Raw genomic sequence first — 21,135 nt, 5'->3', positions numbered from 1 at the left:
TACGTCTAATTTTTCAAAATAACACGTGCAAAAAAACAGGTGTTTTATCCGTGTTTTACCAGTTAAAACACTGGTAAAACACCGATAAAATCACCGGTAAAACACCGATAAAAACACCAATAAAAACACTGGTAAAACACCAATAAAACACCGATAAAATCATCGGTAAAACACCGATAAAACACTGGTTTTAAACCTATAAAAACACCAGTAAAAACACTGGTAAACACCGATAATATTACTGGTAAAACACCAATAAAAGCACCGATACAAACACTGGTAAAATACCGATAAGACACCGATAAAACACCGATAAAAACACCGATAAAAACACTGGACAAAACACCGATAGATACACCGATAAAAACTCTGGTAAAACACCGATAGAAACACCGATAAAAACACTGATAAAACATCGATAAAAACATCGATAAAAACACTGGTAAAACACCAATAGAAACACCGATAAAAACACTGCTAAAATACCAATAAAACACTGCTAAAATACCAATAGAAACACCGATAAATACACTGCTAAAAATACCGATAAAAACACTGGTAAAATACCAATAAAACACCAGTAAAAACGCCGATAAACACAGGTAAAAACACAGGTAAAACACAGGTAAAACACCGATAAAACACAGGTAAAACACACAGGTAAAACACCAGTTAAACACTGGTAAAGCGAGTATAGCTGGGCAGTGGCGGCTATGCAAGTGGCCTCTGTCATCCAGCACTGTGGAGGCAGCGAGGGTTGGTGGGTCACACACATGCTGTTGAAATCCATTCCCATGGCCGTCGAGGTTGCCAAGAGAACGCGGTGCAGCAAAGTTGGACTCCACCCGCATGGGATCGAGTGTTTGACCCTTGTATGCGTGGCCAAACATCCCAAGAGAATGCCTCAGAGCTCGGGCAATTGTTGGCGCGGGTTCTGGCTACCTTCCTGCTTATCTGTAAGTTTCCTGTGCCTCTGAATCCATGGACACTGTGCGCATTACCAACCTGCAACTGTAATGCAGCTATATTAAATATGGTAACCCGAGTTTTTTTTTCATCATCTACTTTGACTCAACATCTCCTTTTTGCGTTAGCAATATCCCTTGTTGTATCACCAACCCTTGCCAGGTAAGCTTGACGTCAGGCCACAGACTTTTCAATCAGCCTCGTGAAATCACTTCCAACGCAGTCCCTTTGATTTTTCTCTTTTGCTTCGTGCCCTACGGGGTCGCCTGTACTAAAACGTGCTGACCGAACAGCTGCTGGGCCGAGATTGAGACGCATTGCTGTGAACATCGGACCGAGACAAGAGGGCGTCTCTTTGTGCCAACTCTGCCTCCGCGTCCATTTCTTTAGTGGGACATGAAAAAAAGCAATTTCTGTGGGGACGCGCAGAAATCTGTCATCGTCGTGTGAAGGGCGGCTGGATACCCCGGTGGTCAGCACGCCAGTGACTGAGCCTCTTGCTCCGGTTCAGCTCTCCTCGTAATTCCAGCGGGGGGCATTGTCAAAGTGCCGTGTCTGCTCGATGGGAGGTCATCCCTTCTTCACTGCTGCTCGCTCTCTTTGGGATTCCCTCCTCATCGGTGTCTCGGCTGCAAGTTCCCTCTCCTTTGTGCAGCCGTAGGGATTCCCTCTTCTCATTTCAGCCGCGACTGACTGCCCCTCTCCATGATGCGTCGTAGTCATAGCCCATGCTGCCATCTATTTTACCCTATGTATGTACGTACGTACGTTGAACTTCTTTCGCACCGTACGCAGCCAACCGTGTCAATCGGAGGTAATGTGTATTATAGCCGCCTACTCCTCACGCCCATCCTCTCCGCAACAATAACCGCAACCCCCTGCCACCCCCCCCCGACCCCCTCAAAAATAAATCCCAGCTCTTAGCCTTGCTCCCGAGATGGACATGTCGGGCCCCATTTGCACGGCATCTTGAGATGCAGTTGCGCTCATCGGCTCTACGAGCCCAAATTGTTTTCGTAATAAAAAGGCGCAAACACTCGCCGCGACCGTCAATAACAACCGCTGTGAAAGTGTTGCGGAATAAATACGTGTGCCTCAACCCCGGCGTCCAAGAGTCCTCAACGTTATTACATCTGGTGTCAGAAGTAAAAATCTATGAACATGGACACGCGCCGGTCAGCTCGGGTCAGGATACCGGGGGCGGAGGACACCGCTGCAGTCGGAGAGCCCGGGACGGGTGAAGAGAGCACGGAGCAGTCGGGGCCAGATACGGCTACGCCGCAGCAACAGGAGGGTGGAGAGGTGTCGGCAGAGGGGCTGAGGCAGGCGCACGCCAAGCTGATGGAGCTGCTGCACGCCGCTGCCAGCATGCTGGACCACATCACTCAGCTGGGGGCTGCTGGACCGCCACGGGGCGACGAAAGCCGACGACCACAGCGCCTTCCCGCCATTTCGGCGGAACACCAATTTGAAAATCCCGCCATCACCGCAGCTGCAGTTGAGGGCGTGGCCGGCCTGAGCATCGCGTCCAACGGCGGGCATACAGTACCTGCCGCGTCATCGCCAACGGACGGGACGTCACCACGGGTGCGACCGGCGATGCCATCGGTCGTGCGCGCCGAAGCAGAGCCGGGTGAGGGGGACGAGGAAGGGCGACCTTCTGCGGCAGCCGCTGCGCTACATCAGCGACTGCCTCCACTCAAAAAATGTGTGGGCGAGGAAGGCGACTGGGGCGGCTTCCAGCGGCGCTTCCTCGCTCACCAGGAGATGGCGAAGTGGACGGACGCCGAGGCTCTCCGCGCGCTGCCAGCACTCCTCGACAGCGACGCCCTCGCCACTTTAACATCGGCACCGAAGGAGAGGCGCTCTACGCTGCAGACGGCGATACAGGTGCTGGCTGCAGTTTACGGTCCGCCGTCAGACTGTCGCCAACTCTTCTACGATCGCCAGCGGGGGGCAAAGGAGTCGCCTCTGGCGTACTGCACAAGCCTCCTGGCACTGGCAAAGGCGGCCTTTCCACGGATGGACAACGAAGGTGTCGACGCCATGGTTACAGAGAAGATACTCCTGCTGGCGGACGACTTGGAGATCGTCATCGTCGCACAGGATGACGCGGAGATGTGCTCCCTCCAAGCAGCACGACTCCTCCACGCAAACCTGCTCGCGCAACGACGCAAGGCCAGCAAGGTGGCGAGCGGGCGTACCGTGGCCGCAGCCACCCTCCCGGCGGAGGAGATCTGCGCCATCGACCATCAACGGCGGCAGGGAGCGGGAGTACGGGCGGACCGGGGCGGCTCGAGCCATCCCGATCATCCGTCGTCGTCACCAGCGCTCCCGCGCTGCTACAACTGCGGCATCCGGGGCCATGTCGCCTCGGGGTGCCGCTCTCCTCGGCAGCGCGGGACGACACCTCGACGGGACGCCGGCCCTCATCCCAAGCTCCATCATCATAACCCGGCGAGTCTCGGCACCTCACATGTTTGGCCCACGCACACACCCGCCACACACTTATACACCGCACCGATTGGGGGGCCAATATCGCGCACCATCGCACCAACACGCACCGCTCTGGGTACTCAGATTGAACCCAGCCAGTGGTCCGTGTTGGCCCATCGTGTTGTAGCCGCGTCGTCGGGGTCGTCGGCCGTTGTGGGGCACATCGACGGGGTCGAGGTGCGCATCCTGGTCGATACGGGAGCATCGGCGACCATTATTTCGGAGTTAATTTACAATATTCTCCCTGCCCAGAGCCGTCCTTTGATGCCTGTTAACGTGCCATTCTTTGCTGCTAACGGGGGCTCACTTGGCATCATCGGACAGATTCGAGCCCTAATTTGTATCGGGGATATTAAATTGTCTGGGCCGATTTTTGTTTCCTCCTCGCTGGCGGTTCCGTGCCTGCTGGGGACGGACTTCCTGGCCAAAATGCCGATTAGGATATTAATCGACCAGGGATGCATTGAGCTCCCGTCGGGCCGACGCATGGCGTTTCTGCCATCCCCCGGTACGAGTCGGACGGCGTTCGCAACGGTGCCGGCGTTTGGAGATAGAACGGTGCGCGTTCCTCCGGGGGCACAAATGTTGGTTCCTTTGAAACTTCGGCGGCCCTTCGCTAAGGGCATTGGGGCCCAAGGGGTTCTGCTGGGGCCATCTAGGGCCGGGGTTAGTGGACCTCATTTACTTCCGGCCCAGACCATAGTAAGAGGGGACGGAGACCCCTTCATCGCGGTCCTCAATGTGGGCTCGCAGACGGTGGTGGTCCCGCAGGGGACCGTGCTTGCTCACGCGACGCCGGTACCCTGTGAGGAACCCGTCGCGAATCACGTGAGTGCTGTCCCTGCGCCGCGACCACATTCGGACTGCGATGAAGGGTGGCTCGAGGCGCTTTGTGCGGGATCGACGGACCTGTCAAATTCAGAGCGTCAACAGCTTAAAACGCTACTGCGGGAATTTTCCGACGTTTTCAGTCGGGACAAATACGATTTGGGTTGCACTCATCTGCTGCGTCACCATATTGATACGGGTGACAGCGCGCCAATACGCCAGAATCCGTTTCGGTTAAGTCCCGCCGAAAAGGACCATGTCAAATCGGCTATTGATGACATGTTAGCCGCCGACATCATTTCTCCTTCCACCAGCCCTTGGGGAGCGCCGATCGTCCTGGTTAAAAAGCAGGACGGCTCGTTGCGGTTTTGCGTTGATTTTCGGCGCCTTAACAAAATTTCGGTTGCCGACGCATACCCGCTCCCACGGATGGACGAATCGCTGGACGCCTTGGTGGGAGCGCGATTCTTCTCCACATTGGATTTACTTTCGGGATTCTGGCAGCTTCCTCTGGACGATGATTCAAAGCCTAAAACTGCTTTCCGTACACCGCACGGCCTGTTCCAATTCAACCGGTTGCCGATGGGACTCCACTCAGCGCCGGCAACTTTCCAGCGTTTGATGGAATTGGTTTTGGCTGGATTGCAATGGGATTCGTGCCTGATTTATTTGGATGACGTTATCGTCTTTAGTAAAACTTTTGACGAACATCTCCAGAGGTTGCGGGCGGTTTTCCTAAAGATGCGGGCTGCTAATTTGAAATTCAAACCCCAAAAATGTCATCTGTTACGCGATTCGGTGCGTTATTTGGGACACATTGTGGGGCGCTCAGGTATTGCTACCGATCCCGCCAAAACGCAGTGCGTCAGCTCCTGGCCGACTCCCACCTCGGTGGGAGAGGTCAGGAGTTTTATTGGCTTCGCGTCGTATTACCGACGTTTCGTCGCAGATTTTGCGACGATTGCGAAACCCCTACACGCTTTAACATCAAAAGGGGTTCGGTTCCACTGGGATCAGGAGGAGGAGGCTGCTTTCTGCTCCCTTCGGGACGCCCTGGTAAAAGCTCCTCCCTTGAGTTACCCCGATTTTTCTAAGCCTTTTTTGCTCGACACCGATGCGAGCAACACAGGTATTGGGGGCGTGCTTTCCCAGGTGGTTGACGGCGTGGAACGGGTGGTTGCATACGGCAGTCGGGTGTTGTCTCCGGCGGAGCAAAGATATTGTGTCACCCGTCGGGAACTGTTGGCAATTGTCTATTTCATCCAACAGTATCGCCCATATCTGTACGGTCGGCATTTCACCGTCCGCACAGATCATGCGGCACTGCAGTACGCCCTGCGAGTTCAACAGCCATCGGGACAATTGTCCCGATGGTTGGAGATCCTCCAGGATTTTGATTTTGAAACCACCTACCGTAAGGGCGTTCGCCACACAAATGCTGACGCTCTGTCGCGCATGCCAACCACCTCCGAATGTGCATGCCTCCTGGGGTCGGGACGTTGCAGGCCAGCAGGGGACATACCGGTTCCGGTCCTGGCGGCCGCCGGCCACGACGAAACATTGGTTCCAAATTCAATCGCACAACAGGGAAAAGATTCCCTGTTGGGGATGCCCGTAAATGAATGGGGGCGCCTCCAGATGGAGGATACCTCTCTCCTCGGGTTGCGTCGTCGCGTCGGCTGTGCTGGGCAGGGCAGGGGTGATGCCGACGCATGGGAATTGGTGCATGGTCTGCTGATGCACTGGGACGGAAAATCCCATCGACATCGGCTGGTGGTCCCTTCGGGGTTGCGGGGCAAGGCGGTGTGGGCCGCACATGAGCGCCTCCTACACCTGGGGACCCAAAAGACCCTCGCCTTACTCCAACTCGATTATTTTTGGCCAGGCATGATGAAGGATGTCGGGGATTTACTGGGGTCATGCCCTCGGTGCGCACAACGTAAACCGCCAGCACGTGTGTCTAACCCACCCTTGCAGTCAATCAAAGTGTCCAGAGTTAACGAACTCGTCGCGCTGGATATTTTGGGCCCATTCCCCGCCACACCCAGGGGCAATAGATATTTGTTAACTGGTGTGGAGTATTTTACACGCTGGCCTATGGCCTGGCCCCTTGCCAACCAGTCGGCAGCAGCCATCGTGGAGGCCTTTGTTCAGGGTTATGTCCTGGACAAAGGTGCTCCGGAGCGGCTGCTGACCGACCAGGGCAAAAATTTTTCCGGTAAATTGCTCAAAGAAGTCTGTGAGCTCCTGGGCACGAAGAAAATTCGTACTTCCCCGTATCACCCGCAGACTGACGGGATGGTCGAGCGTCTGCATCGGACCATCGCGTCAATGTTGTCACAGCAGGTGTCGGACTCACAGACCGATTGGGACTTGTAAATTCAAGGGGTATTGGCGGCGTACCGGATGGCCCCCCACGCAGCTACGGGATTTTCACCCTTCTACCTCATGTACGGCCGCGAACCTGACCCGCCTGTTCGTGCCCAGCTGCAGATCCCCGCGCCTCAGGGAAAAACTAAATTGGCTGACCATGTAAAATTTAATTTGGCCAAATTGACAGAGGCACGGGATGCTGCCATGCAAAACTCTGACCTCCGTCAGAAAGCGAATGAGCGGGTCAGACTGGGTCGGGCGCACATGCTGCAGTGGAAGCCGGGGGACAAGGCATGGCTGCACTGTCCCCAGGTGCCACTCGCAACCTCCTCTAAGCTGGTGCGGCCGTGGCGGGGCCCTGTGGAGGTGGTCGAGGTTTTGCGACCGCAGTGCGTGCGCATCAAATGGGGGAAGCGGCGGTGGTTCGTCCACCCCTCTAGATTAAAACCCTTCGTTGCGGTACACATCCCCACTTCACACACGCGTGGCCAAACATGTGGGGGGTCGACCGACTCACTGGGTCCGTCTCCGTCGCGCTCACCTAATGCCTTGCCGGCTGTGCCACCTCCAGGTGCATCAGGAATGACGGGCTCACGCCCGATCACCCCTCCTGGGGATGCCAAGGGTCACGCGGCGTCGGATGAGGACTCACTCCGAGACGGACAGTTGCCACCTGACGGTCCACCACCCAGGGTTACCCCGTGTGAGGGGCCCGCTGCACGGACACACGCTAAAATGCGCAGACTGTTGTGAGGCCGGAAGATGTGTACATAGGTTGTGTTCATTGCGTGTTGTGTGTGTGGTGGGTTCCCTGCAAATTGTGAATAGACTGTTTTTACGGAATTCGTATTTAATCGGGGGGGTGCGTCGGGTTGTTTTCTCTTCTTGCTGTTGCGTTCTTGTTGTGTTGTTCTTGTTATTGTTGAAAAATAGTGAGGCACACGCGCGGTCAGGGGGTAAATGCGCTTTTATTGTCGTTTTTTTTGTATGTTGGCAGCCGGGACGGCTGCAAGCTATGCGAGGGGGGGTGATGTAGGGGTGTTAGAGAGAGAGCCGTTATGCATGGCAGCTTATGGGAAACAAACACAGTGGGCGGGGCTACGTGAGTGCACGGGGGGGGGTGCTCTCAACGACGTCCGCACCAGGCAGCCCGGGGCCCCACCCCTCAGCGGGGGTGGAGTATAAAGGGGGATGTGTCAGAGGGCTCGGGGCAGAATGTTAAAGCTAAACCAGTGAAGACCGAAGATCGTCTAGCTAGAGCCCTGGACTCCCCTGGGACGCCGCCCTTGTCAGGGCCGCGCAGGACCGAGCCAGCGGCGTGGTCCCGAGAACCAGAGCTAGTGCTCTGGGACTCCGGGTACCGTAGCCCGACTTACCAGTGTCGGGCCAGACAGCCTCCCCTAGCCCGTTAGTGGAGGACTAGGAGGTAGGTCAGAGATAGCTAGCAGTGTATTCCCAGCTAGCCGGGTGAGGGGGCCGATACCCCCTCCAGTGTTGTATGTCCGCGGTTGTGACAACTGTTGCGGAATAAATACGTGTGCCTCAACCCCGGCGTCCAAGAGTCCTCAACGTTATTACAAAAGCAAAGAATATATAAATATATAATATAGGTGACGTGTCGGGCAGTGGAGGGAGATCATGGCTCTGCTGTGAAGTCGAAGGGCCCATTGCCACAAACGTCACCGATCAGGCGCACTGTGTTTTACTTTTAGGGTTCACGTCCTTGACGAATGTGGTGTTTTGTTGTTGTTATTTATTCACCACCCGCCGACGCAGTGTCAGGAAACATGGTATAGTTACAAAGTGAACACCAAAGAGGTGTGACATCGTTCGTACATAGTGAGCCATTGTGTATCAATGTAATGGCACATTAATTGTAACAGTCTGTATTTAATTACAGTCCGTCAAATTCTGCAATCTCAGTGAGCTCTCGACTGATTAAATACAAGGCATCAGAATGCATTGTTTTGAGCGTCGATTGTATTAAGTGTCACAGCTCCTTAAGCTAAACCGTTTCCACCATAATGCCCGCTGTCGTGTTGATTGTTCGCATCGCTTCGACTCGACAAAAAAAATTCCGCGGGAAATATTTCTCAAACAACACCGGATTTGTTGCTTGATGAAATCAGGTCAGAGTGTTCCTTTTACTCAAAAGAGCGGGGCAGCACTGACATCTCGATCGGCTTCTGTGGACCTATCCGGCCTCTCTCTCTCTCTGTGCCGTGACCAAGGGAAGAAGCATAGCACATCACCCCACTGTATACTTTTTATGATTATCGATAAATGCGTTGAGTAATTTTTTATCGCATTAATCTCCAACCCCGCAGCTCTCATCCAGTGTTGGAAACGCCACATGCCTATGCCGAGTGCCAGTCTACAAATACAAAGATCCCCCACATAGCCTGTGACAGACAGTTGGGGGAAGTGCTGTTAGCGAGCAGCACCTATGAAGGCCGGCACGGCACATGAGAGGGTGGGTGGCCAGCACCACGCTCATCCGCCTTTGTCTCCCCAGTGGTGATGTTTACACACTGCTCCCGGGTACTCATTTGAGGCTGGGTCCACCTAGGGGAGCCCTAAGACCAGTTCAGATAATCCTTACTGGTGTTGACGGTGAGCGGGAATCGAACTCGGCTCACCAGTTTTGTATCGCAGTGCGATAACCGCTACACCACCGCTCCCCACCAGTCTCCTCCCACCACCATTAACTTCCCACCGAAGCGAAGTGCGTTTTAGCGATCGCCGATGGGGACAGATTCTGTCCTTAATCCTAAACCAGGTTTAAAAAACACAATGTTCCAATTTTGAGTAAACAGCGGTGCCAGCTGGCCAGGCACGCAATACAAAGAGCGGTTTGATTTGTGTTGTCACTATACACGCACTAACGCCAAATTGCGAGTAAGGATAAGGTATATGGGAGCACTATATAACGTGATTGATCTCGCGCAGGCCACTGCATACTAGGCTGAGATAATACGTACGTGTATGTACGTTGAACTTCTTTTGCACCGTACGTAGCCAACTGCTGGTGTATGTATGTTGAACTTCTGCCGTACCGTACCTCGGGGAAGGACAACAAACTAAGCACAAACAGCAGTTCAAAAGAAATGCGTTTTCAATCTAGATTATTTAAAAGTGCATAGCTCCAGTGGCTTCATTATATCATAAGGAAGGCCATTCCAGACTTCCGCAGAAGCGCATCTGGAAGCGCGATGCAGTGACCGTTTTTATTCGATGCCCAGCCAAAAGCCACTGCCAGGATGACCGGAGTGCGCGTGATAGTTTATGTTCATTGACGAGATCAGCAAGGTGTTGTGGCAAGCACTTTGTGTGTAATGAGTGCGACCTTAATAACATCCTCGCGAAGGTGCACACGAGAACACGGTGCGATCGCAGGTCGTGACCCAAAACTCAGAAGCGAAATCTCAGCTGCGCTGGCTCAGTGCTCTTCACCGCAGCGCACGAGCCACGATCAGAGCTCCGAGCCGCCCGGCCAACTCCGATTGCGCCAACAACACGGCGGAGAGAAAGGTGAGACAAAGAGAATGCTGAATTGTGAAAGTTTGGGGAACACTTTGCCACGGATTCACTGTTCTTCAGAAAGTGTCGACGCAATGGGCAGCTTCGGCTCAGTGAAAGGCTGGAACAAAAGGGCACACGAGTGGGAGTTGGGGTGAAATTAGACATTGGATGCTCTGGACGTGACGACGGCGGCTGAGCGCGGCACAGACCCCTGCTGCTGCTGCTGCTGCCGCGAGTGCGAGCGCGGCGCTCAGCTCTACTCGTCTCTGTTAGACCACGACGACGACAGACAAATAAAAGTGCCAAATACAGGAAGCGTGGCAGCGTCGACGTTTCAAGTCAACGGTGATGGTTGTCTCCCTGCTTAACGTCGCCTGCCTGTCTCTATCGGTAGCTTTTGAGACAGTGTGGGAAATTCCACGTACCTATGGACGGGACTCAATTTCCCCCAAAGACACAACCACTGATCTTCCACACAAACAGTATTAATTGTATTAGATCCAAAAGAATTATGGACTGAAGTGACACCTGGATGAGACTTGAACAAATAACATTCCAACTGTGCTCAAAATCAGTGTTAAATTCATCGTGTATTTATTTTAGTCTTCATGGCACATAAATGGGAAGGGACATTGCCTAAAACACCGCCTATTTTTCTTTTATTTTAAGGCCGCATCATCAAGCCCACGTGCGCAAATCTGCACACTTTTCCTGCCAGTCATTTCTTATTGTTGCATAGACGTGTCCTTCACAGACAGGCACACAAATACAAAGATCCCTAATTTCGCCTTTTACAGACTGTTGGGGCAAGTGCTGTTAGCAAGCACCTATGAAGGCTGGAATGGTACACGAGGGGGTGGGTGTTTGTACACCACTACCAACGCAGCAGCGGCAGCGGCATCACCGAATAGCTTTCAACAGATACGCGTATGGCCAATTGCCAATGTTGGTCCTTCTCAGCGCACTGCGGTCTCTAAAAGCGTCACTAAATAATGATGACAGCCTGCGTCTTCACGCAACTCGTTAATTCCGTCGCGCCGCGGCGGGTTGCGCTTCGGTTCGTCTCTGGGCGGCAGTCGTAGTCATCGTCACGCTCGACGATTTTTTGTTTAGTCCACACGGAGTTATCGTTGACTCACACTACAAAATAAAAAAAATTAAACGATTCACCGACGAAAATATTCATCACTAACAAACAAAAAAAAAGACTCAACTCTGCTCTCAATACAGTGCCACCCTATGGCATATGAGAAAGTTGACAGCTTAACGTGATGACAGATCTCACAAAGGGGCCATGCAAAATGGTAAACAAAATATTTTATACCTGCTTCACCGGAAAAGTTTGGTTTGGCACAAACACATTTGATGAAGCAGTTTAAAAGTCAGTTGCCTGTGCACAGCAGCAAAGACAGAGTCTGTTCAGGTCAGCTCTCTTTAAAACTCGTTCCGTCGGAGAGATTGAGTTGTGAGAGAACTGCATTAGGGTAAAGCTTGTTTATAAACTTCCTGACTCCCTGTGCCCCAAAGGTGCGTGTTTGGGATTGGCGTGTTTTGGAGTGCAGCTGGTGAATCTGCCAGTCACCGAGAAGTCTCTGGACTCCAAAACACCCGAGTCTGTGTGACCTGCTGCCAAAGGCCCCATGCCAATCCACATAACCTTAAAGTTCACCTAGCCTGGCACGAGTGCCTTGTTGAATTGTAAATGCTATTTTCTTTTGTTGCGTCTGAGTGTACGTGTATATTTCAAACGGTTTCCTCCAGATCCCACAGACACAGGTTCATCCACACGATAGATGGAAATCTATACCCAGCTATACGCTGAGTGAATATTAATCCCCCATTTATATTTACGCCTTAAAAAATTTCCAAGCGCACATTTTCTCAAAGCATCGCCGACCGATCAGTGTGAATCACGTTGGCGAGAGTGTATCCCCTTGCCCAGCTCCCCGACTAATATTTATTCTCTTCTCATTTTTCGTGCAATCTCAGTGCAAGCTGCTCCAAGTACCCGTTGCTCCAAGGGGAAACCAAGAAGGATAAACCTGGATATTGCGCTTACGTTAATTCCTGTTTTTGTTTGGTTACATTAAGCCCCTTCCTAACCCCCTCTTCCCTCTACTGGGGCTGGGCAGTGGGCCCAAGTGGCTCCAGACCGCACCAAGTTCGAGGGTAGATTGCGTTCGCACATTTGAACATTATGGCGGTACCCCGGAGTACCATAATACCCCGGCTCTCGCATAATGTACGTGATGCAGTCATTTCTAGTATGCTGATGGTCGGCGATGTGGCAATCGACTCGTCTCGACGAGCTGTACACGATGCACTCTTCAAAGTTGAATTTTTCGATAACGGATTTTTATGATGATGTTTGGCGCTTCGACATCGCGGAGTGGCACTGATTTCGGAATTGATTGGTACCCCAGTCGTGGAGTTAAGTACACCCCTGGAAAAAAATAGTGTCCCAGAAATATAATATTGAATTGCCTCAGTCATTTTGTATTATTTGGTACACCGGGGTACCGCCATAAGGATCATTTCTATCTCCCTCGATGATGTCCGTGTTTTTGGGTTCTTGAATAGATTTTTTTAAATCTAGATATTATTTTAATTTAGGAAATCATAAAATAACTTTGTAAGGCAGCCTGCATCGTGTAGGCACATGACTAATGAGGAAAGCGAGTCGTGTACGATGAGATTGCGAACAAAAAACTGAAGTTATTTCTCACAAACAACAACAATCCCAGCACGCATACGACGTTGGCGCAACAATCCATGTTTTCTGGGATGGTTATTGAGCTAGACTGGGATCAAAGCACATCGGATGGCCTTTGGGATCATGAAAAGAAACAAACGAATACGCCTTAAAGAGGAAGTTTTGCAATCCGTGTGTGCGCTGTCTGCTGTGACAAATGCATCAGAAATATGGGCACTGACAAAGAAAATAAAAAATCAAGTCTGAAGAGTGCACAAAGAAGCATGGGAGAGGAACTGCTCGGAATTACAATGAGAAACAGCAACGCGAACGCACAAATCACAGAACAAACTCAAGTTGGGGCGCATCACGTTGACTTGAGAAAAGTAAGTGGGCTTGGGCAGGAGGGATACCACCACCACCATGATGGGTGATGGTCAGCGGTCGAGTGGAAGCCAAGGGAGTGAACACAACCGAGAGGGTTGCGGCGTTGCGGAGACGGAGCGGAGGAAGCAGCTCGTACGCATGAACCAGACGGCTCGTTGTCGACTCGGCATCGAATGAGTACCCGGTGCGGTGTGTAAACGTCGCCACGAGGGAGACAAAGGCGGCCGGGCGTGGTGCTGACCACCCACCCCCTCACGAGCTCGCTAACAGCACTTGTCCCTACAGTCTGTTCAGGCTTTGTTATATTTCAAAATCATGAAGCTACATGTCCCTGCAGCCCGCTAAGTCCTTGCTTTATTTTAAAAATCATTCAGATACGGTGACCACTTGGGGAGAGCCCTTTATTCAGCAGTAGATTGCTCGGCCAGTGGTGACGATGGTGGCGATGGCGATACTCCCCCTCGGTGGACAGCTCGTGAGTGAGCCGCTGTTGCCGTGTGGCCAGATGCGCGCGGTGGACGTCACGCCACGCTGGTGCATGCGGTGCTCACTTAACAGCGACTTGATGACAGCACCGGGTCCTTGACAGTCCATGGGTATGCACAAAAGACCTTTGTCGCATGCGTGTGTGTGTGTGCTTGTCTTTGTGAGCGGTAGTGTAGCGGGTTAGCGCGCTGCGTTACAAACCTAGAAAAGCCGGGTTCGCTTCCCGCTCGCTGCCAACATCAGTGACTCAGTCTCAAATGAGTACCTGGTGCGGTGTGTACACATCGCCACTAGGTAGACAAAGGTGATCGGGCGTGGTGCTGGCCACCCACCCCCTCGTGTACCATTCCAGCCTTCATAGGTGCTCGCTAACAGCACTTGCCCCAACAGTATGTTAAAGGCGAAATGGGGGATCTTTGTATTTGTGTGCCTATCTGTGAAGGACACGTCTATGCAACAACAAGAAATGACTGGCAGGAAAAGTGTGCAGATTTACGCACGTGGGCTTGAATCGTGGAATCGTAACTGCATGAATCGGCTTCAGGGCTAGGGTTAGGGCTCTAATAATTATTACAGACGGCTGCACAGCCACTGCTTTGCACCTTCAATGTCGCGGGGCACCCATGCAGACTCCGTGCCCTCCCTGTGAACACGTGGTGAGTCATTTGCTCGCTGCACAGCCCCGAGCAGCGGCAGAGCGTGGTTGGCACGAATCCTGGTGAAAGGAATTAAATGCTCCCCCGCGCTCCCGTACAATTTGTCACCAACTCTTCGCAGCACGGCACCTGGGCCTTCTTGCCCCGTGGGCATTCGTGCAGAGCACTGCCTGCACACTCGATGGTGCAGGTGGTGCAGTTGCACGGGTGTCTATGTACCGTGCGAACTTAAATACGCACATACATGCGGTCGCAACGACTGGCCCTGAACACAAAGGCTCCAAGGAATTACTGAGCCGATGAAATATGCACACTGTTGAAAATGAAGACTAAGCTCGATATTACTTGACAGATTTGTCACACTGTGACTTGTGGCATATTCCTCGTGTCCAAGCAACTCAGCGAAGATTGGTTGTGTCGGTAGGTTGTGTTGGTAGGGTGTGTTGGTAGGTTGTGTTGGTAGGTTGTGTTGGTAGGTTGTGTTGGTAGGTTGTGTTGGTAGGGTGTGTGCATAGGTCATGTACCAAGGTTCTGCACTCAAGTTGTGTACGTAGGAAGGTAGTAAATTGGATGAGGTCATTTTGTGAAACATCGGGAAATCAATGAGCATTGGCTCAAGCAAGCCCGATTGCTGATAAGACACTGCATGTCAAAACCAGCCAATAATTCGCTTGCATCGAACCAATGCTGATAGGAGGCACTCCCAGACGGCAGTGCAGGCCAATTGCTTCATTTATTTGGACGTTATTTATTTGGTTATTAACATTCTCCACAACGACACATTTAACGATCGTATTTTTTATCGTGTAGAATTCCATAGTATCTCACTTGAACAAGCAGCAATGCTTAATTCCTTTACAGGTTCTGAATGTCAGTGATTGCAATTCCACGTCTCTATGGCAAGAGGCCAGTGTCTTCACGCCAAACAATCCCAGAGGGATCGTGGGCTGTGTTGATCCCCAAGCGGAATTTAAACTGACAACCTTTCCACTGTGAGTCAAGCACTCTGACCACGGGTCTACTTCTCTATGAATAAATATTTGATTCCCCAGCAAGGCTCACTGAATTGCAGTGCAAGATACTTGTGCACATTATTTCATGATTTTATTTTGATTATTTTACTTTGAGGAAGCCCCTGAGTGGCGGATATGAATGTCGGACCTGTTCCTTTATTCATAACTAGCCTGTTGCCCGTCCTAGGACGGAAGCTGTAATATTAAAGATGTACATTTACGTGTTCTTATGTGACTGTAAATCTTCGCAGGAATTGTTGCACGTAAATAAAATTTTCTCAACTTTTAAAATGAAATTAAGGACTTTGTAAGATTTCTCGGTATACGATATTTTGAAGACTTCACTGGATTTCACTGTAGCACTGTATTAATGGCAGTTATTCTTTCACAAAACTATATCATAAAACACGTCACTTCATGTCACTGTAGCACTGTATTTAACTGACCTTCAATTAGTTAAAAATCACTGCTCTGATACTTTATTTTCTTCTGCTTTCACTCGCTGGGGTTGAAATTAATTTGAATTTGATACAATATTTAGAAAATCACGGAGAAATGTATATATTATCATTTAAAAGCAAAAATTAGACTTACCTTTCGTTTCAAGTGCTGAATAAATACATAAAGACAGCAAAAGCACTTTATTGCTGCGTATAATTACTTATTTTATAATATTTCAATAAAGAAACGTCAAATTTAAAGCGAATTTGCATTAAAAAATGTTTCTCCGCTCGACCTGGGGGAGTGTAAAATTCCACCCGCTCATGATTATTTTATAATTAACAAGCAGGAAGTACCCGGCGTTGCCCGGGTCTTAAAATATTTCAAAACTACTCTTAAAAATGTAACAGCAGTGCGTAATGACTGTGGTGGTACCTGTTATGATGGCCGCAGTGCATATTGTGGTGGTACCTGCTTTCACTGCAGCAGTGCATACTGACTGTGATGGTACCTGCTATGATTACAGCAGTTCATACTGACTGTGGTGGCACCTGCTATCACTACAGTAGTACATGCTGACTATCAGGGGCGGTTTCTTCATTAGGGCGATTGGGCGACGCACCACCAATGTCATTCAACCACAGAGTCACGCTAGCCGTCACTGTCAGCCTCTGGATATAGTCCAATCAGCGTCATGTCACGTTCTGTGGAGTACCGCCTCTTTTTGGGCGATTTCACTGCGGCTGAGAATCGCCCCGAGTGGCCCCATAGACTTACATTCAAAGATGTTTTTTTTCGAACGGGGGCGCTGCAATGCATTCTCTATGGCTTCCGGGAGGGCATGCACTAACGTGCTTACGTCATCATACGTGCTAACGTCATCATACGTAAGCACGTTTCATCCAACAATATAATTTATCGCCACCTAGTGGAATATTTAATAAAAAAAACTTGAGTGGTTTGTTTTAATAGTGAGTATATAAACAAACAAGATGTATTGTAAGAGTCACTTTATTTTTCATTAATATTAAAGAAGTGAAGTTGCCTTTACATGCTTAAGCTGTTAATTTATTCATTGCATGGGTGGACCTTATCCTTATCAATCATCCAGACATTTGCCCCCCCTGAGAGATTTTGCAGGAGCCGCCACTGCTGACTATATAGCAGTATTTATCGACTCTATAGCACAAAGTACTCACCTGACAGAGTGGCGTGGTGAGGTCTAGTGCCGTGCAGAGCCTTCGGCCTCGCCTAGATTTTCCAACCGGCCAAGGTGGCACCTTGGCAGGCTGGGGTGCTACCCGTGCCCCACCCCCCCCGTACGATGTCCCCGGCCGCTCTGCAGTAATATCTACGGCCTATAGTGGTCACATCGACCGACGGTATAGTAGTAATAACTGCACGCATCGTGGTGGGGGGGACATGAGACAGTGAAGAATTTACCTGAGCATTTAGTGTATTTTTATAGGATTTTTAACGCGACCCTCACTCCCACCGCCGAAGGCGTGCGACTTGGCATAGGCCATCCTCCCCACCAAAGGCACGTGAGTTGGTATGGTCGTGCACGCGTCATAAATAATTGAAAACGAAGGGCAAAAAAACGCTGTAAATCGCTAATTAAACTAATTTAAAGTTGACGGATGTGAAAAAGGAATAGCGCTTGCTCACGGTGGGGCTTACGACGTGGTACCTGGCTATTTTAATCCCCCTCACTCCCACCGGAGGTGTGCGACTTGGCATGGGCGCACCCCCCCCCCCCCCACCAAAGGCGCGTAAGTTGGTATGGTCGTGCACGCGTCTAAAATAAATAACTAAGTAAATAGATACAAGCAAAGTACACAAAAATCGCAGTAAATCGCTAATTTAACTAATTAAAAGTTGACGAATGTGAAAAAGGATTAGCGCTTGATGACCGTGGGGCTTACGGCGTGGTGCCTGGCTATTTTTTTTTCGTAAACCCCACCATTGGAGAGCCAAGCGCGCGACCACACACAAACCCAGAAACCCACAATTTTTGACTTTTATATATATAGAAGAGAAGATAGACGACGGGGGGCAGGGGGGGGGTGCGGCATGTGGAGTGACGACACGCGCGTTACACACATTTCTGGGCTATTATAGTAGTAATGATCAGTCGCTATTGCCAGTGATCAGTCTGATTTCCTAAGCAGCAACAACTTCCCATGATAACAACATGCACTTTAGTCACATGACGTACCTTTGAATGCCTGAAACAAAAAATACATTCTAGACACTGGACTTGTTTAATCCCCTGGCGTGACAGCTGAAGCAACGGTGCAAGCGTCTACAAATCACCACGCCTCTGTCCACGCAGCATGTTGCATGTGGCTATTCCCACCTCTTCTAAAAGTTTGGCCCGTGTGGAAGAGCAGAACAAATTACTGCCTGGAGGGGCTCTAGAACGCTCTCTCTAATGAGGGCCCTTCCACCGACAGTCACGTGAGCAGGCAATTGCAACGCTTGCGTCTTCGCCTTTCCAAGTGCGCAAGGTGAGCGTGAAATGCGCAGTTGGGGCTGCCGCGTGCACGAGCAGCCGATGGCACCTCGTTGAGACGAGCATCAACGGTGGGTTCATTGAGCAAGGTGACTGAACTGATATAATTGCTATGCCGAGACAATGTGGGCATTGACCCAGCGGAGCGGAAGCGCGTTTTCCGCCTGTCGCAGAACTTTGTGGTTCAAGACCAGTGGCCGCACCTGGTTAATACTGCGTAAGTTATACTGGATCATAAACAAAAAAAGTTTTTCCTGGCTGCCGCTTGAGCAGGTGCACGTGTGCAGCGGTGATCTTATCTGCGCGATCTCAGGTCACCCGCATCCCACTGCGTTAAGCCGTGTTCGTGAATCGTGCTAACATCACGCCTGGCCCCTGGCCCCACTCACCCTCCACCCCGGATGTGTATCCCGAGTAAATGCGCGGGCAGTGCTCGTATTCACCAAGAAAACACGTAGTGTCTGTTTCACAGTGGACATTTCGTGATGTTGTGAAAAAATAGACAGTAACATAGCCCCCCCCCCGCCCCCCATATTGTGAAACTACCGCAGACGATACTCGTCTGTGAAACGTACCACCTTCGTGATTGCCCTGCGCTGTACAAATTCCGCGAATACCAAGTGTACTGATGACTTGAAGATTTGATTTGAATGTTTAATGCAGCAGTGTTACACTCTCATTAGACCGGTCCTTCTGGAACGCTACATTAATTTCAAAGTGGCTTCATCACGTGATGATAAAGCCACTGCCATCACATTCCAATTATTCAGTTAAACCTCTTACGATGCCATTCAGCCGGCGGTTCTGTTTGCAGAGCGCGTGACTCAAAATGATTAGTTCGAAAGTCAAATTCTGGTCATGGGGCCAATTCAACCCATCGTGCCTCACGGGTCCATGCAATGCATGCCGCTTTGTAGAAGGTCAACAGTGGTTATTGTGGAGAAATTGGCTCAATGGGGAAGTGGGATTCCCGTCTCTGATCTCTAAGCCATGAGTGAGTACCACCTCATTCAATTAAAGGATTAAACTATTTTTTATTTTAGCAGGTAAGGCCCACTGATATATATATAGCTCTTTTCAGAAGCGACCTGGCCACAAATGACAGCTCAACGAAGTGGCTCATCACGTGGAAATGTATAGCAGCCAAATACTCTGATCACATATTTATTCTGAATGTGGAGGGAAAAAACAGGAGGACCTGGGGGAAAATACACGCGACCACGGAGAGAGAGAACACGCAAACGCCAAATATACACGCATGAGAGTCGGCATCGAACCCACAACCTGTATAACAGGCGTTGCCTGCCACGACGAGCAAAGGCCAATGCCGAATCTCCACTGCCAGGCGCCAGGTTGCGTGTTTCCGCTGCAGAAGTCGCGCCGCGCCGACTGACGTCACACGCAATGACCAATACGATTAACCCCGCCCCTCTGGCCCTGCTTGGCCCCCACGAGCCATATTCAGATGTTCTGTGAGGGCGAGGGTTTGGTTCTGGCTCAGCTTGGAAAATCATCATCATCAACATCACAATCCATGGGGAGATAGCCCGTAGGTATCCACCTCACATTTCGTTATTTGTTGCACCTCTTTCTAGCACCAATCGCTTCAATCGTCAAGCCATTCTCTGTTAGGTCTTCCTCTCTTTTCGGTTCCTCCCATTTTTCCAAAACACATTTAATTTCCCTGTTGTCCACCCGACATACGTGTCCAAATAGTACCAGTTTCCTTGGCATCACTGCTTGCATCAGCTCTTCGTCTACGTGCAACCTCTTCCTTAGTTCTACAAATAGCCAGTGGAAACCCACCTGTACCGTGAAGGGATCTGCGCCAGCCTGACTCTTACACGTCACGCACCACGATCTGAAGATGAAGTTTGTGGCCATGGAAAGCCACTTGCTTCAGTTCTCATCATCGCCACGGGCGGGATGCATGCGTGCGGGGGGGGTGCGCTACCTGAAGGTGCACGTAGCCTGGCACAAGCACAGTGGCGGTGACATCACCGCCACCCAGTGGTAAACGGCAGTCGTTGTTGTGGTTGTTGCCGTTGTACCTGCACAGGAGTGGGGAGGGCGGGGTGCTGGGCCGCGAGAGACCACGTGTGGAGAACGTCGACGGCGGGAAGGCAATGGAGAGGGCTGCCACCGTGGCCTGGTCGTGACGAGGGCCTCCGTGGTCCTCCTCTGCCTCCGCGCTGCCTGCACACGCAGATCGACGCGGTCTATCCGACGCGTCCCAGTTTTTGTCGTCCGCTCGCCCTTCCTCGACCCCGCTCAGAATTGCACCACGCAGGAGGTTACCCCCGAGAGCGCAGGGTTTCATCAGTCGCGGAACTCTGGTTGAGCTCCCGTGACAAACACTGATGCCATTCCAAGAAAACAGAGGGAATAAAAGGTAAATGTATAACAATAACCGTTGTTTTGTTTCAGTCGCTGGGATATACGACTATCAGTGACAATATACACACATCCCTATGTCTCAATAGGTTCCTGAACGCTCAACCTCACTGCTATACATGCAGTTCCAAATGGTAGGAAACTGAGCTTAGCTGTGCTTTTAGTAAAAAAAAGTGTACTTATAGCGTTGTAAGGAATAGTCATATAAAAACTCTAAACAAAACACCTTACAAAAGGAAAAAAACATTCTGGTGGAGAAGAACATTGCATCTAGTAATTCACTTACCATTGCATAACCAGTGCTATTATATGTCCTAGATTTAAAGGAATGTACGTGCATGAATAATACGTGTTTTAATAAAAAAA

General features: G+C 50.8%; 1 protein-coding gene across 8 annotated transcripts in view; it reads right to left on the bottom strand.

The window, feature by feature from the left end:
* LOC144934736 (dynein axonemal heavy chain 3-like) overlaps positions 1-21,135 on the bottom strand; it is an 864,594-nt gene that overhangs the window by 606,611 nt on the left and 236,848 nt on the right. For all 8 annotated transcript variants that reach the window (XM_078860821.1, XM_078860816.1, XM_078860817.1 and 5 more), the window contains one exon: positions 20,427-20,571. In XM_078860821.1, the coding sequence (XP_078716947.1) occupies positions 20,427-20,571 (145 nt within the window). The remainder of the gene's footprint in view (positions 1-20,426; positions 20,572-21,135) is intronic.

This window comes from Lampetra fluviatilis, chromosome 11 (assembly GCF_964198595.1).
Source record: "Lampetra fluviatilis chromosome 11, kcLamFluv1.1, whole genome shotgun sequence".
NCBI classification, from domain to species: Eukaryota; Metazoa; Chordata; class Hyperoartia; order Petromyzontiformes; family Petromyzontidae; genus Lampetra; species Lampetra fluviatilis.
The sequence above is the reverse complement of the archived record's forward strand: the minus strand, read 5'-3'. Positions and strand labels throughout refer to the sequence as shown.